Genomic DNA, 13405 nt, shown 5'->3' with positions numbered 1-13405 from the left:
GGGACCGCAGGGTGTGTTCCAACTACAGGGGGATCACACTCCTGAGCCTTCCTGGTAAGGTCTATTCGGGGGTTCTGGAGAGGAGGGTACGTTGGATTGTTGAACCTCAGATTCAGGAGGAGCAATGTGGTTTTCGTCCTGGCCGTGGAACACTGGACCAGCTCTATACAGTTAGGGGGATCCTGGAGGGTGCGTTGGAATTTGCCCAACCAGTCTACATGTGTTTCGTGGATTTGGAGAAGGCGTTTGACCGCGTCCCTCGGGGGGCCCTGTGGGGGGTACTCGGGGAGTATGGGGTACCAGGCCCTCTGATATGGGCTGTTAGGTCCCTGTACAACCGGTGTCAGAGCTTGGTCCGCATTGCCGGCAGTAAGTCGGGCTCGTTCCCAGTGAGAGTTGGAGTCCGCCAAGGCTGCCCTTTGTCACCGATTCTGTTCATAACCTTTATGGACAGGATTTCTAGGTGCAGCCAAGGTGTGGAGGGCATCCGTTTTGGTGGCCTGAGGATGAGGTCTCTGCTTTTTGCAGATGATGTGGTCCTGTTGACTTCATCAGAACGTGATCTTCAGCTATCGCTGGAGCGGTTCACAGCCGAGTGTGAAGCAGCTGGGATGAGGATCAGCTCCTCTAAATCTGAGACCATGGTCTTGATTCAGAAAAGGGTAGATTGCCGTCTCCGGGTCAGGGATAAGGTCCTGCCCCAAGTGGAGGAGTTAAAGTATCTCGGGGTCTTGTTCACAAAGTGAGGGAAAACTGGAGCGTGAGATCGATAGGTGGATTGGTGCTGCATCTGCGGCGATGCGGGCTGTACCGGTCTGTCGTGGTGAAGAGAGAGCTGAGTCAGAAGACAAAGCTCTCAATTTACTGGTTAATCTACGTTCCTACCCTCACCCATGGTCGCGGATACAAGCGGCCGAAATGAGTTTTCTCCGAAGAGTGGCTGGGCTCTCCCTTAGAGATAGGGTGAGAAGCTCGGTCATCTGGGAGGGGCTCGGAGTAGACCCGCTGCTCCTCCGCATCAAGAGGAGCCAGTTGAGGTGGCTCGGGCATCTGGTCAGGATGCCTCCTGGATGCCTCCCTGGTGAGGTTTTCCGGGCACGTCCAACCGGGAGGAGACCTAAAGATAGACCCAGGACACGATGGAGGGACTATGTCTCTCACCTGGCCAGGGAACGCCTTGGGATTCCCCTGGAGGAGCTGGCCCAAGTGGCTGGGGAGAGGGAAGTCTGGGCCTCTCGCCTTAGGCTACTGCCCCCGCGACCCGACTCCGGATGAGCGGATGAAAATGGATTGATGGATGGATAGAACATAAATGATATTAAACCAATCATGACCGTTTATTTAAACCCCTGTCAGTCAAAATGACGATCAACAAAAATGTCTAGCATGACCTCTGGGCTACACCTGAAATCCCAGAAAATCAGACCAAGACAATCCAACATGTTTGAAAGCCTGGATCTATGACTGGAGAGGCCCTGATCTCCTTTCGGGCGGAACAGACCATTCGTAAGACACCACACATGATAAGATTATCTGATAAGGTTATCTTTAGAGCTGTAACCACAAAAAGCAAAGAAGGCTGAGAGACTATTCATTCACCCTGTAATGGGTCATTTTAGCACCTACTAGCTCAAAATAATAATTTTAAAATAAGAAAAGTTACTTAGTGTACCTTTAAAGGTCAACTTTAATTATATTTTTAATACATTTTCAGTGGTCTCTAGTAGGCATGAATGCTCTTTGAGGTGCTCTCTGGCAGAGAACTGCTCTGGTGCTCCTGTTTGAGGATGTAGAAGTCAGCTAGAGGAGAAAGTCGCTTGAGACGGCAGGATTTGGAGTCTTATGTCCTGATATTTGGAAATTGCACCTCTGACTGGATAACAGCAACGTGACTCTACCACTGACTCTGTTTGCTCTGCAACGTTGAGGTTTTATCTCCACAAAAACACAAGCCTGGAGTTTTGCCGTGTGGTGGAGTTGCTAATGCTAATGGTTAGCTTTTACTGGCTGAGACGTTCTCTGCTGTTTCCTGGATGCCAAACCAACAACAGCCTTCCATATTACAAATCAAGACAGCTGAGTCCATGAATGTTAAGTGACAGTGTGACATAGATCTGTCAGGATTTTCTGAACCGAGCGTTTATTTATTTATTTATTTATTGCCTATTTTCTAATTTTCTATCAGCAGCTAATACAGGAAGTGGGGTAGAAGACTATTTTCGCATTCAGTTTACGTGTTAAACTCAGAGTATCTGATCATTTTCAAGTAAAATAAGAAAAAATGGTTTCTAAGTGAACTTGCTCTTTAAGATTGTCAGAAAAGGGAGGCGCGAGTTAAGATTTGGCATGATTGTCCTGCCGTGTGAACCGGGCTCAGGAGTAAGAACATGTCAGAACCCTGATCATCACCACACAGGACATATCTGAATAGGTGTAATTATCTGAATAGGTGTAATTACACCCTATTTGTTGAGTTCAAGGGAACTGAAATAAATCCAAAGTCGACAGACAACAATGATTTGCTTTAGTCAAACTGCAGAACAGAAACAGGCCAAACCTGTTCAAAAAGGTGAGTACTGTAGGTGTGTTTACTGTGCCTCCTGCAGACAACGAGCTCATACCTGCAGGCAACCAGGCTCCAACCGCGTGGGATCAAAAGGTTTTCCAGTCCGCCGTACTTCCTGTAGCATGGGATAAAGAACTTCTAGCCAGAACTGTTGGTGAGCCTGGAGGATGGAGGGGAGGTTGGAGAAAAGCAGCTCAGGTGTCACCTGTTACAGGAAGAAGTAAAAACAAAAAAACCCACATAGTTAAAGCTTAACTACTCTGATCTGACATTTTCCGTCTCCTCAGTGTAAACATGTCGTTCTGCTGAATGTTCCACTTGCTCCTTTTTGCTCGTATTTTGCCTCAGCTTTAGCAGATTGGACGTGTCAGCATGCAGAGCGGTGGAAAATAGGCCAGCCTGTTATGTGTACATGCAGTCTGGTGCTATTCCAGTTAATCTGAGGGCGGGTGCTTTGCAGACTAACCTCCTGGAGAAAGTCACGCTGGTGCAGAAAGACGAGAGCTGCAATAACCAGCTGTGAGGAGCAGAGGTGCATATGTTAAACATCCTGCAGCAAGTACCTCGTTTCAGTAACAGCTAAGAGAGTCTCACGTCTTTGATGATCTTCAGCTTGTTGATGTAGCTGAGCTCAGTGCTAATGAACTCCCAGAGCGCCGCCTGCTGGTTCCTCTGCATCTTAGCCATCGTCTGCTCATGACGTCAACATGAAAGGAGTGGAAAGAGAAAGATGTGAGAGACGTCTGTAAATGAAATCTGAAGAATGTGTGATGAGTGAGGAGTTCACAACAAGGACGTGATTTACAGAAAATCTGCTTAAATGAGGTCTTTCAGGGTTTCGGTGCAAGGTTTTTAAAAGAGCGTACCAAGGAAGAAATAAAAGCTAAAAAATAGCAAAAGGAAAAGCTTTTATGGAAAACGGAGAACAATGTCAGCCTTACAGCATGAGAAGCCACCAAATCTGTCCACTCCTTCTCCAGCGTGCTTCCATTATTCTGCTCCCATTTCCATTTCAGGTCGGGTGGCAAACTAAGGGCCTCCAAATGCTGCTTCAACAAATCCAGCTGAACTCGCTCCTGGGTTTAAAAAAATAAAAAATACAGCATAAATAATAAACTCACACAAAGCAGGAGGAGGGCGGACAGGAAAATCTGACGCGGCGACGCGGCAGTAGTTCCTCAGAGGTAAATGAAAGGATGTTGTGAATATTTGTGGCCTCATAAAGACAAACCCAGCGGAGCAGAACAAGTATCGCTGCACTGATTTGAGTCTCGGTGTGGGCGGATGGGGCCTGTTCGTATCTGTTCCACGGTTTGAGAATGCAGTTTGATGATTAGTAGACAACATAATACCTCAGACGTTTTTTCAGGCACTCCCTGGTTGAACAGGGACTGGACCGGTCTTTTCAACTTGTTTCCTCCTTTACTCAATGTTCCAACCTTCTGCTTGGCTTTCCTCTAGAAATAAAGCATAAAGAGAATGTTTGTGGATAGTTCAGAATGAGATTTTTCCAGCATTTTCACATTTATTTTACTAACCATCAGCAAAGAAATGAGACACTTTTATATAGATTATCCATGTTGGCACAGGTAATGTAAGTATTTTTCATATTTCAACTGTAGTAAGACTTTAGCTCATGCATTTAACACCTCTAAGGAGTTAAATGCTAAATGGCCTAATTTATTTGGTGGTTTTCTAGGTCAGAAGACTCCAAAGTGCTTTACAGTTCAATCATTCACACACACACACACACACACACACACACACACACACACACACACACACACACACACACACACACACACACACACACACACACACACACTGATGGTGAAAGGCTGCATTGTAGCTACAGCAGTGGCCACGCGTCCTTCTGTCCACCGTTGGCATACAGTGTTCATTAAATAATATTGCGAATGATAAAAATAAAAGTGAAAGGCAAATATTAGATCAGAGGTCACCAATTGGGGGCCCACGGGCACCATGGTGCCCCCAGGAACCATGTAAGGTGCCCACAGGTCTTTCCTCTAAATACCAAGTTTAAAATAAAATAAGAAAAATTAATCTGCTACCATCTTTTAAAATCACAAATGCATTAATATAGATTTTAAAACTACAATTCTCTTTAAAGAACATTAAAATGTGTTTATTTGACATTAAGTTTAGTTGAAAGGTCACTCTTGTATCAACCTGGCAGCCCCATGAGAAGCTCTCAGCTTCACAAAGGTTGGTGATCTCTGTTAGATGAACAGTTTTGTATTTTGTGACTAAGAAGTGGAGTTCTGTGTAAAAAATGAATATTTGACTTGGTGTAAATAGCTTTATGATAATCTTAGTTTGGCGAAACAAATGAGCATTGACCAGATTGATAAGCTAACGGCTAGTGGAGATCAAAGTCAACATCTACTAAAACATCAATCTCAAAACTTCCATAGCGGCTCATGCAAATAATATTTTATTTTACATTTAAATGAACTTCAAATTCTCATCTCTGGGATTTGTCGACACAAATAAGAGCAGCAGCTAGCAGCAGCACGTCCTGCTGGAATAACCACTTAATGTTAAACAGTTTCAAGGTTTTTCAATTAGTGTTTGCATGAAAAATAACTTTAAAATGTCTGAAACTGGAGTATTTTTAAAAATGCAGAAAATCCCTTTGCTCTTGGTCCCACAGCCAAAGTCAGTCTGGTCAGAATAAAATGTTATTTCATCAAACTGAGGCCTGAATTGCTGAAAGACCACTCAAGTGCTAATAGTTTTTTTTTTCTTTTTAGCTAAATGAAACTGTGAGAAAAACTTTAACAGATTTAAGAGGCATGAGTTGGCACTGTGGCCATTTCTGACCAAACATGATATTTTTGGTCATTTAGGTTGAATATTACATTTATTTGGAGGGGAAATGTTTATTTCAGGGTGACTGAGTGAATGTGGAGTAAAGCAGACGCAGATCTATCATTAGTTTCAACACAGATTTCCCTTTGTTACAGGGAGACCTGGTCAAAAGCTTGGTGACAGAGATTAAAATAAGTAGCTAAATACAACAATTTAATAGTGTATTACATGGTAATAGAACATCTAAAACAAAAAGAGAACAGGTGTTAAGTTGACATGTTTAGTTATTGTGCTGTGAGAGAGAAGTTAGATCATTTTAATACCCACTTACCACTCTAAATGCCAAATATTAATTTGTAATAAATAAAAAAAACCTAATTATGCATTTATAACACATCTCTTATTTTAAAAAAACTTCATACACACAAAGTGAAGTTAAAATAAGACGTTTCAAGCAGAATAAAGAAGAAATGTCAACATTTTAAAGCGTAATTCTTGATCTAACAGTGTCTCTGCTGCGATAGACTCCTTCCACTTGCCTGGATTGTTCCCTGGATGGACTTTTTCTCCGTTGAGCCCCTGCGGTTGAAGTTTACGTCTGCAGGCAACGTCCCATCAGCAGCATCCGGCTCTCGGGTTTCTGCATCCTTCTGCTTCTCTCCATTCAAACTGTCTCTCCTCAGTATCAGTTCCTCCATCAGTGGCCCGTTGTCCCCTCCTCCGTTGTTGATTTGCGACATGTTTGAGGAAAGGCTGATGACAAACACAGTCATGTATTATAAGCATGTGGTGTGTGGAGACTATTATTAATCTGTCAAAGGAAGAGGTGTACAAGGTGGGCATTTGGAAATGAAGGAAATCACAGTTTGTCATTTTAATGTGTCTAGACTTAAAAAGAAGTGAGCTTAAAATATTTTCTTGATGCCGTTTAACAACCTTCTAACATAGTATAACCATAAATATACTGTGGAGATTAAAAAAACTGAATTAAACAAATAAAGTGTTCTCTCACATTTGTCTTCAAACCTCCACCAGTGACACGGCTTGGACCAAAAGCAACCACTGGACCAGCTGTCGGTCTCACCGAACCACTTCACTTCCCTGCAGCGTTGCCAGACGTATGGTAATTATCCTATTTGAAGGATACTTTAGCCCTCTGCACGATCATAAATCCCATAAGTACGCTCGTTTCAGCCATTCCTTGTGTGGAATCTGCATCCAGAGACATTGCCTAACAACCAATCAACTCTTACGTCACATGCAGTGACGCATGACGCTGTCCATGACCAAGGAGGAAGTTGTGAAATAAGCAGAGCGGGCTTTAAACACAAGCAGAGATCGCTGTGGCACGGCAGCATGAGTAGCACTTTAAAGAAGAGGCTTCGCCGGCAGGCATACCGACAACAACGGGAAAGATGCACAGCATTAATAAACTGGTTGGAACCTGTTTCACCTGAAACATGGGGAAAATGACAGTGCTGTGTCACTTTGTATGTATAAAAACATCATGCTAAACCAATACATGATGGTAAAAGTAAAAAATGGCTCACATTACAGTTTGTTGGGTGCAGACACTTTGTTCATACACCAAACAGCTAGAGGTGCTGTTCTGTAAGAGATGCTTGTTTCAATCTGTGTTAGATTATTTAAAGCTAAAATTTGCACTAATATTGAAGCAGCGGGTCATCAGACGTGTCAGGATGCAACTAAGTAGTGTACGATCATTTTAAAAAAAAAAAAAAAAAAGATAATTTTAAGATCCTGGTACAACACTTAACCTTTTCCAGTCTGGCAACACTGCTTCCCTGAGTCCTCCATTCTGTACACACTGGTGTGAGAGGTTCGTGGCTCAATAACATCAAAGAAGGAGAAACAGCCGGCTGCTACCACTTCAACCTTAGGATAAACTACCAGAATCCCAAAAAGAAACACTGTTTGAAGTCATGGCAGCAAAAGTCAAAAGTCTGGTGTTTAGGGCTCTGACGTTTCCTCTGACATTGCAGATTTCTGGTTCCAGTTGACGCTGAACTAGGGAAGATACCGTAGGGGAGCGGTGAGTGTTCCGTGACCATGATTGCGTTCAAGGCCTAGCTTGTTAGCAGATTCACTATAGCAGCTTATTTTGCAAGTCTTTTGATGTAAAACATGTTATTATTATTATTATTATTATTATTGTTTTTGCGTGTACAGCACCATGCAAACGTTTTTGATTAATCATGATTTCTTTCAAACATTCTCCCTCTCCTGATAATAATACTTTACTCTCTTTGACATTGAATGTGCTACTACTAGTTTACCCATTTAATTATAGATTCACTAGGATAAATACAGTACAGTTTATCTCTCACCAAATAGAATACTTACTAAGAAATAACAATGTAACCATAGAAACATTACTTGGTGTGTGTGTGTGCGTGCGTGCGTGCGTGCGTGTGTGTGTGTGTGTGTGTGTGTGTCTTCTCCATCCCCAGTGAGTCGTGGAGGATGGCTGCTTATACTGAGCCAGGATCCTCTGGAGGTTTCTTCCTGTTAAAAGGGAGTTTTCCTCTCCACTGTCGCTAAATGCTTGCTTAGTATGAGGATTGCTGTAAAGTCTCTGACACCAGTCAGTGACTTGATGCAATTTGCTGGGTTCCTTATATAGGAAACTTTTTTCTGATTGGCTTAATGAACTGACCTGTACTGGAATGCCTTGAGACGACTCTTGTCGTGATTTGGCGCTATATAAATAAACTTGAATTGAATTGAAATTTTAATTCCAAAGTTCCAGATTCAATTCAGTTCATTTCTAAAGCGCCAAATCATGACCAGAGTCATGTCAAGGCATTCAGTTTACTGTGCCAATTAATTAAAAGTTCCCTATGAAAGGAAACCCAGTAGGTTGCATCGAGTCATTGACTTGCTGTCTCCGAGACTTTACAGCAATCTTCATGCTCAGCAAGCATTTAGCGACAGTGGGGAGGAAAACTCCCCTTAGTTTAAAGTGATCCTGATCTTTGATTTTTCAGACTTCTTAGGACTTTAGCAGCTTTCAACACATTTTCAGTCCAGTTCTGACTGACCGAGACATGGTACTGTGCCGAGTGCTGATTTAAAAACGGAACACGTGGACAAACGGAGGACGAAAGACAAAAGTGTTGTGTCTAAAAAGGATGTGGCAGATAAACAATATGTGAAAGACACATCTTTTAACCTGAACCTTGAAGGTTTTTCTAGGTAATACTTTGGAAATGACCTTATTGAGACTAATTTATGTAGTATTTTCAACAGAATTGAGGTTTCCGAAGATCTGATCATTTGTGAAGCTGGCACAAATGTTTGGCTCTTTAGAAACAACATATAAAGAGATGAGGCATGAGTTAAGAGTTTTGGACTGTTGCTCCTTGTTGTGTTCAAGTGGAGATTTCTAGCCGGACGTTCTAACTCACCATAAAATGACTCATTTGACTTTAAAAGCACAATAATTAATCACCTTTAAGACAATCAAAGTGAGGATGGAGTTTTTAAATTATCACTTTTTACCATTTTAAGAAAACGTCAACAAAAAATGTTGTGGTACAGAATGTTTTTATGGTTTGGCAGAAACACCGGCTCTGTGAGCCAGAAACCCCGGGGGCAACAACATCACCGATCAGCTGAGCACCCGGGTCAATTATTTACATTTTAAAGTTAACCTTTTAAAAAGGAAGCCAAGAATTAAAGATAAACCCAGGATCCTGTTAAAATCCCCAGGAAAAATACAGTGTTTGAATCAATGAAATGTTTTAATGTTTTTCAGATTTTTTTTCTGACTTCTCCAAAAATCAAGAGCAATAAAAACTGACTTTCAAACCAAACCTTAAAGAGTGCCTCTTACCTGTCAGTGAGAGAAAAAAATGCAAACAAAAAGCACAAAAAGAACAAAACAGAGAAGAACAAAACAGAAGTATCTGACTATAAAAGCTGGTTTAGGGGAACAAGAGGAAACGGCTTCACACGCAATATTCTCGCCTCATTTTCACACAGTAAGAATCAAACATGGAACCATTTCAATGACCCAAAACCCGGCTCCAGCTCCAGTTACATGTGCAGCTCAGCTGCTTCTCTCCTGGACTCCACTTGCAGCTTTTCATGCTGCTGCTTTAAAACAAACATTTATCCCACGAAGCCACCAGATTTCTGCAAACTGTTTGACCATTTTCTGCCCCAGACACCAGAAAAGTGCTTCTCGGTGGTCGCCGCTTCTATAAAAGACTCTTTTTCACTCATCAGGTTAGAAAAACAAGGTTTTACTTAAAAATGTAAGATTTAGAGTAATTAAGGAATAAAGAAATAATCTGACTCAATTGACTCAAGAAGGCCTCGTTCACATAAACTTCCTGGGACTTTTAGCCCTGACAGATCAACCAATCAAATCCCATAAAAAAGTGGTTTAACACGTTGAAAGCAAACCACAAAGTCCATTCTGATTTTTTAACTCCTAATCCAGGTGCTGCTCCTTTAACAAACGTAAAATCTCCGATTTACCTGAGCTGTGGCCGGGACCTTTTGCTTCATGAAGTCATCTTTGGTTTCTGTTTGCTTGCTTCTCCTCGCCTGCCTCTCCTGCACCTGTCAGGGTCCCTCCCTCTTCTGCCTTTCACCTGCGCCTTCGCCGTCTGCAACTGGCCCAACGGGAACAACTGGATCCTGCTGCAGACAAATCAGTGCTCAGGGCAGGTTTGATGCGGCCCAGTGAAAAACAGTTAAAACAGAGCAGAGGTGGTGACAGACCTCGGTGGGGATGAGCTGTCGCTGCTCTACATCAGTCAGGTTTATTGATCGCCCCGAGCAAACAGGAGGAGTTGTTTTTAAGGGAGAGAGAGTTTAACGAGAATAAAGGAGGCACGTTAACCTTCGAGATGAGGTGGAATAAAAAAATTGTAAAAGAAGAGAGAAGAAAAAAGATCTTTTATGGTCAAAGAAGGCATATCTTGAGATAAAAAGGCTTCATGTTGGAATGCAGATTATCAGCGTGCCTGAAGTCAGATTTACAAATACATCCTCGTTTTTTTCTTTTTGCTCTCTCAACACAAAACCACATGAACTCTCAGATAAGTTTCAATTAAACACATTTAATAAAAAAAAATCAGACGATACAAAGACAATAAAACCAGTGTGAAGCAGGATGAAAGTGCTTTGGATTTAAATGTCTTCAGCCCAACCTGGAACGGGCGGAGACGGGGCGTGCCCCGTTTCCTGAAACGCGCACTAATAATGCTCGTACGATGGGGTTTACAAGAATGCTACAGAGGCGGCGAAAAATCCCCGGTGGGCTCCAATCTCCACCGAGGAGGAACAATAAAACTTCCTCAGCTTTGTTATTTTAATAACGTTCGACATAACTGGGAACTGCTAATAAAACGTCACCAGTTAAAATCTGATGGTGGTAAAACCATCTATTTAGGCGTTTAACTCGGAAAAAGCACGGATTAAAAAGTAGATTTACAATATTGACGGAAAAAAAGGTGTAGCTTAGGTTTTAAATTAAATGACATCATTAAAAAATCTGATACAAATGAAAACATATAATTCTATGTAAATACAAATTTGTACAATATATTCAGCAATACTTCAAATTCATCACTTTGCCATGAGATCAGTGGCTCGTGTATAAAACAACTACAGTACTCTATAATAAAACAGCGCTATATTCTTATTTCCACTTTCACTGGCCACTTAGTTACTTTTGCCTCGTTAAAAAATTTGCAAAAATAAAATGCTGATAAAATATTGTTTTTCATGTCACAAAAATCCATAATTTTTGGTAACACTTTACAATAAGTGTCCCTCTATTAACATTACTTAGTACATCATTAAGCAATAAATTATTAAAGTAGTAACAACTGCTTAATATTAATGTTAATACTAAGCAGACCCCCCCACCCCCACTCCCCGGCCTTTGTCCCAACTTTTAGGACACTTATATCGGTAGCGTTAATAAAGGGATCCTTTGTTAATTAATGCTTAATAATGCACCGAGTAACGTTAATATAGGGGCCCTTATTGTGAAGTGTTACCAATATTTTTTCCATTCATACATCCGTCAATTTTCAACTAAAGTACCCTAAAATTACCGTGGAAGACTTAAACTTTTATTTTAAAAGCAAAAAATTTTGCCTCATATCAGCACCAACGGTTAGCTGGACAGATTCTGCTGATGAGACTGGGCTCAACAAAGTGTTTGTACACCAAACTATCAAGACATTCAAATAAAATTCCAGGATTTGAAAAGAAAAATCTGGATCCTAATACGAAACTGTTCACTCCTCAACCAAGAATTTGTTTTACCTCCGATGATGAGAGCTGAAAAGCTGCTGTATGGATATAAAATATAATTTTGTATGCAAATTTTTGTCATATTTCTTCATTTTAATGAGACAAAAGTAACTCAGTCGATTCAAAGTTCAAATACAAAAATAAAACGTACAACAAAGTAATGTCTTGTACGGAAGCATATTGCTGTCAGTGAGAGGAAAAAACAGGAGCCGTATCTCAGATGCTATATATATATATATATATATATATATATATATAGCATCTATATAAAAACGACTTATATATGTGTGTGTGTATATATATATATATATATATATATATATATATATATATATATATATATATATATATATATATATATATATACACACACACATATTAAGTCGTTTTTATATAGATGCTATATATATATATATATATATATATATATATATATATATATATATATATATATATATATATACACACACACACACACATATATAAGTCGTTTTTATATAGATGCTATATATATATATATATATACACACACACACATATATAAGTCGTTTTTATATAGATGCTATATATATATATATATATATATATATATGTATATATATAGATAGATACTATATATATATATATATATATATAGATGTTATATATATATATATATATAGATGCTATATATATATATATATATATATATATAGCATCTATATAAAAACGACTTATATATGTGTGTGTGTGTGTGTGTATATATATATATATATATATATATATATATATATATATATATATATACACACACACACATATATAAGTCGTTTTATCTCAAAATAACGTGTTTATTATCTCGTAATGAGAAAGGTCATAACGGTAAGATGGCAGTTATACGTTGTGGCGTTCTACTCTGAAGGATTGAGCTAGTTGTTCTTGAAGTTTCACTTTTAGAAACTATAGCAGCAGAGCCCCGAGGGAAAAAACGCTGAACAATGGTGCATAAATCCACAAATTACACTCGCTCTTTTCTCTGCTAGCTCCGCCACGCTCACCCCGTCGTCAAGGCAACAGACTGCTGTAAACAGGCGCATAACAACAAAAACACCCACAGATTTGCCACACAAAGGGAAAGTCTAATAAAATATTGGGACCTGATTTTTATGTATGTAATTTTATTAATGTAAAAAGATTTCAAAGTTTTCGCGTGGACAAGAAATCCAAGGGAGGGCGGTTTCGCGACAGCTTGACCGATGTGTGGAGGAATATGTCCATCTCACAAATTCCTACTTCTTAAAAAGCATAAAGAAGCTCTCTGGCTCCTTCTGAACGAGATTCAACCACCCCGCGAGACGTCTACGTTTACGATTTAGAGCCGTCTCATCATCAGGAGGTCTGAACATATAACACCAGTCCTACGTGCCTTGCATTGGCTCCCTGTTTTTTATCGCATCAGGTTTAAGGTCATCCTGTTTGTGTTTAAGGCGTTAAACACAGGGGCTCCTAAATATCTTTCCGATATCATCCACCAGCATGTCCCGGTGAGTTCCCTTAGGTCAGCTGACCAGAGATTACTAACTATGCCTAGGTACAGCCCGAAGTCCCGTGGTAGTTGAGCTTTTTCAGTACTTGGACCAAGTCTCTGGAATGAGCTGCCAGCTGATGTAAAACAGGCCACGTCATTAGAAACTTTTAAAGGAAGACTGAAAACACATCTGTTCTCGCTGG

The 13405-nt window shown here is 40.4% G+C and overlaps 1 protein-coding gene across 2 annotated transcripts in view; it reads right to left on the bottom strand.

Annotated features, from left to right (window-relative positions):
- Positions 1-9998, bottom strand: part of plekhg6 (pleckstrin homology domain containing, family G (with RhoGef domain) member 6) — a 34820-nt gene extending 24822 nt beyond the window's left edge. The window contains exons 1-7 of one of the 2 annotated variants that reach the window (XM_015950208.3): positions 9905-9998; positions 5938-6151; positions 3919-4023; positions 3508-3642; positions 3161-3256; positions 3033-3083; positions 2622-2771 (exon numbers count right to left, since the gene is read on the bottom strand). In XM_015950208.3, the coding sequence (XP_015805694.3) occupies positions 2622-2771; positions 3033-3083; positions 3161-3256; positions 3508-3642; positions 3919-4023; positions 5938-6138 (738 nt within the window). In that variant the 5' untranslated portion in view covers positions 6139-6151; positions 9905-9998. Of the gene's footprint in view, positions 1-2621; positions 2772-3032; positions 3084-3160; positions 3257-3507; positions 3643-3918; positions 4024-5937 lie in introns of both variants that reach the window. The other variant, XM_054741042.2, reaches the window with a different exon arrangement.
- Between the last annotated feature and the right edge of the window lie 3407 nt (positions 9999-13405).

Source organism: Nothobranchius furzeri, chromosome 5 (assembly GCF_043380555.1).
Source record: "Nothobranchius furzeri strain GRZ-AD chromosome 5, NfurGRZ-RIMD1, whole genome shotgun sequence".
NCBI lineage: Eukaryota > Metazoa > Chordata > Actinopteri > Cyprinodontiformes > Nothobranchiidae > Nothobranchius > Nothobranchius furzeri.
This window is presented reverse-complemented; position numbering and strand designations above follow the sequence as displayed.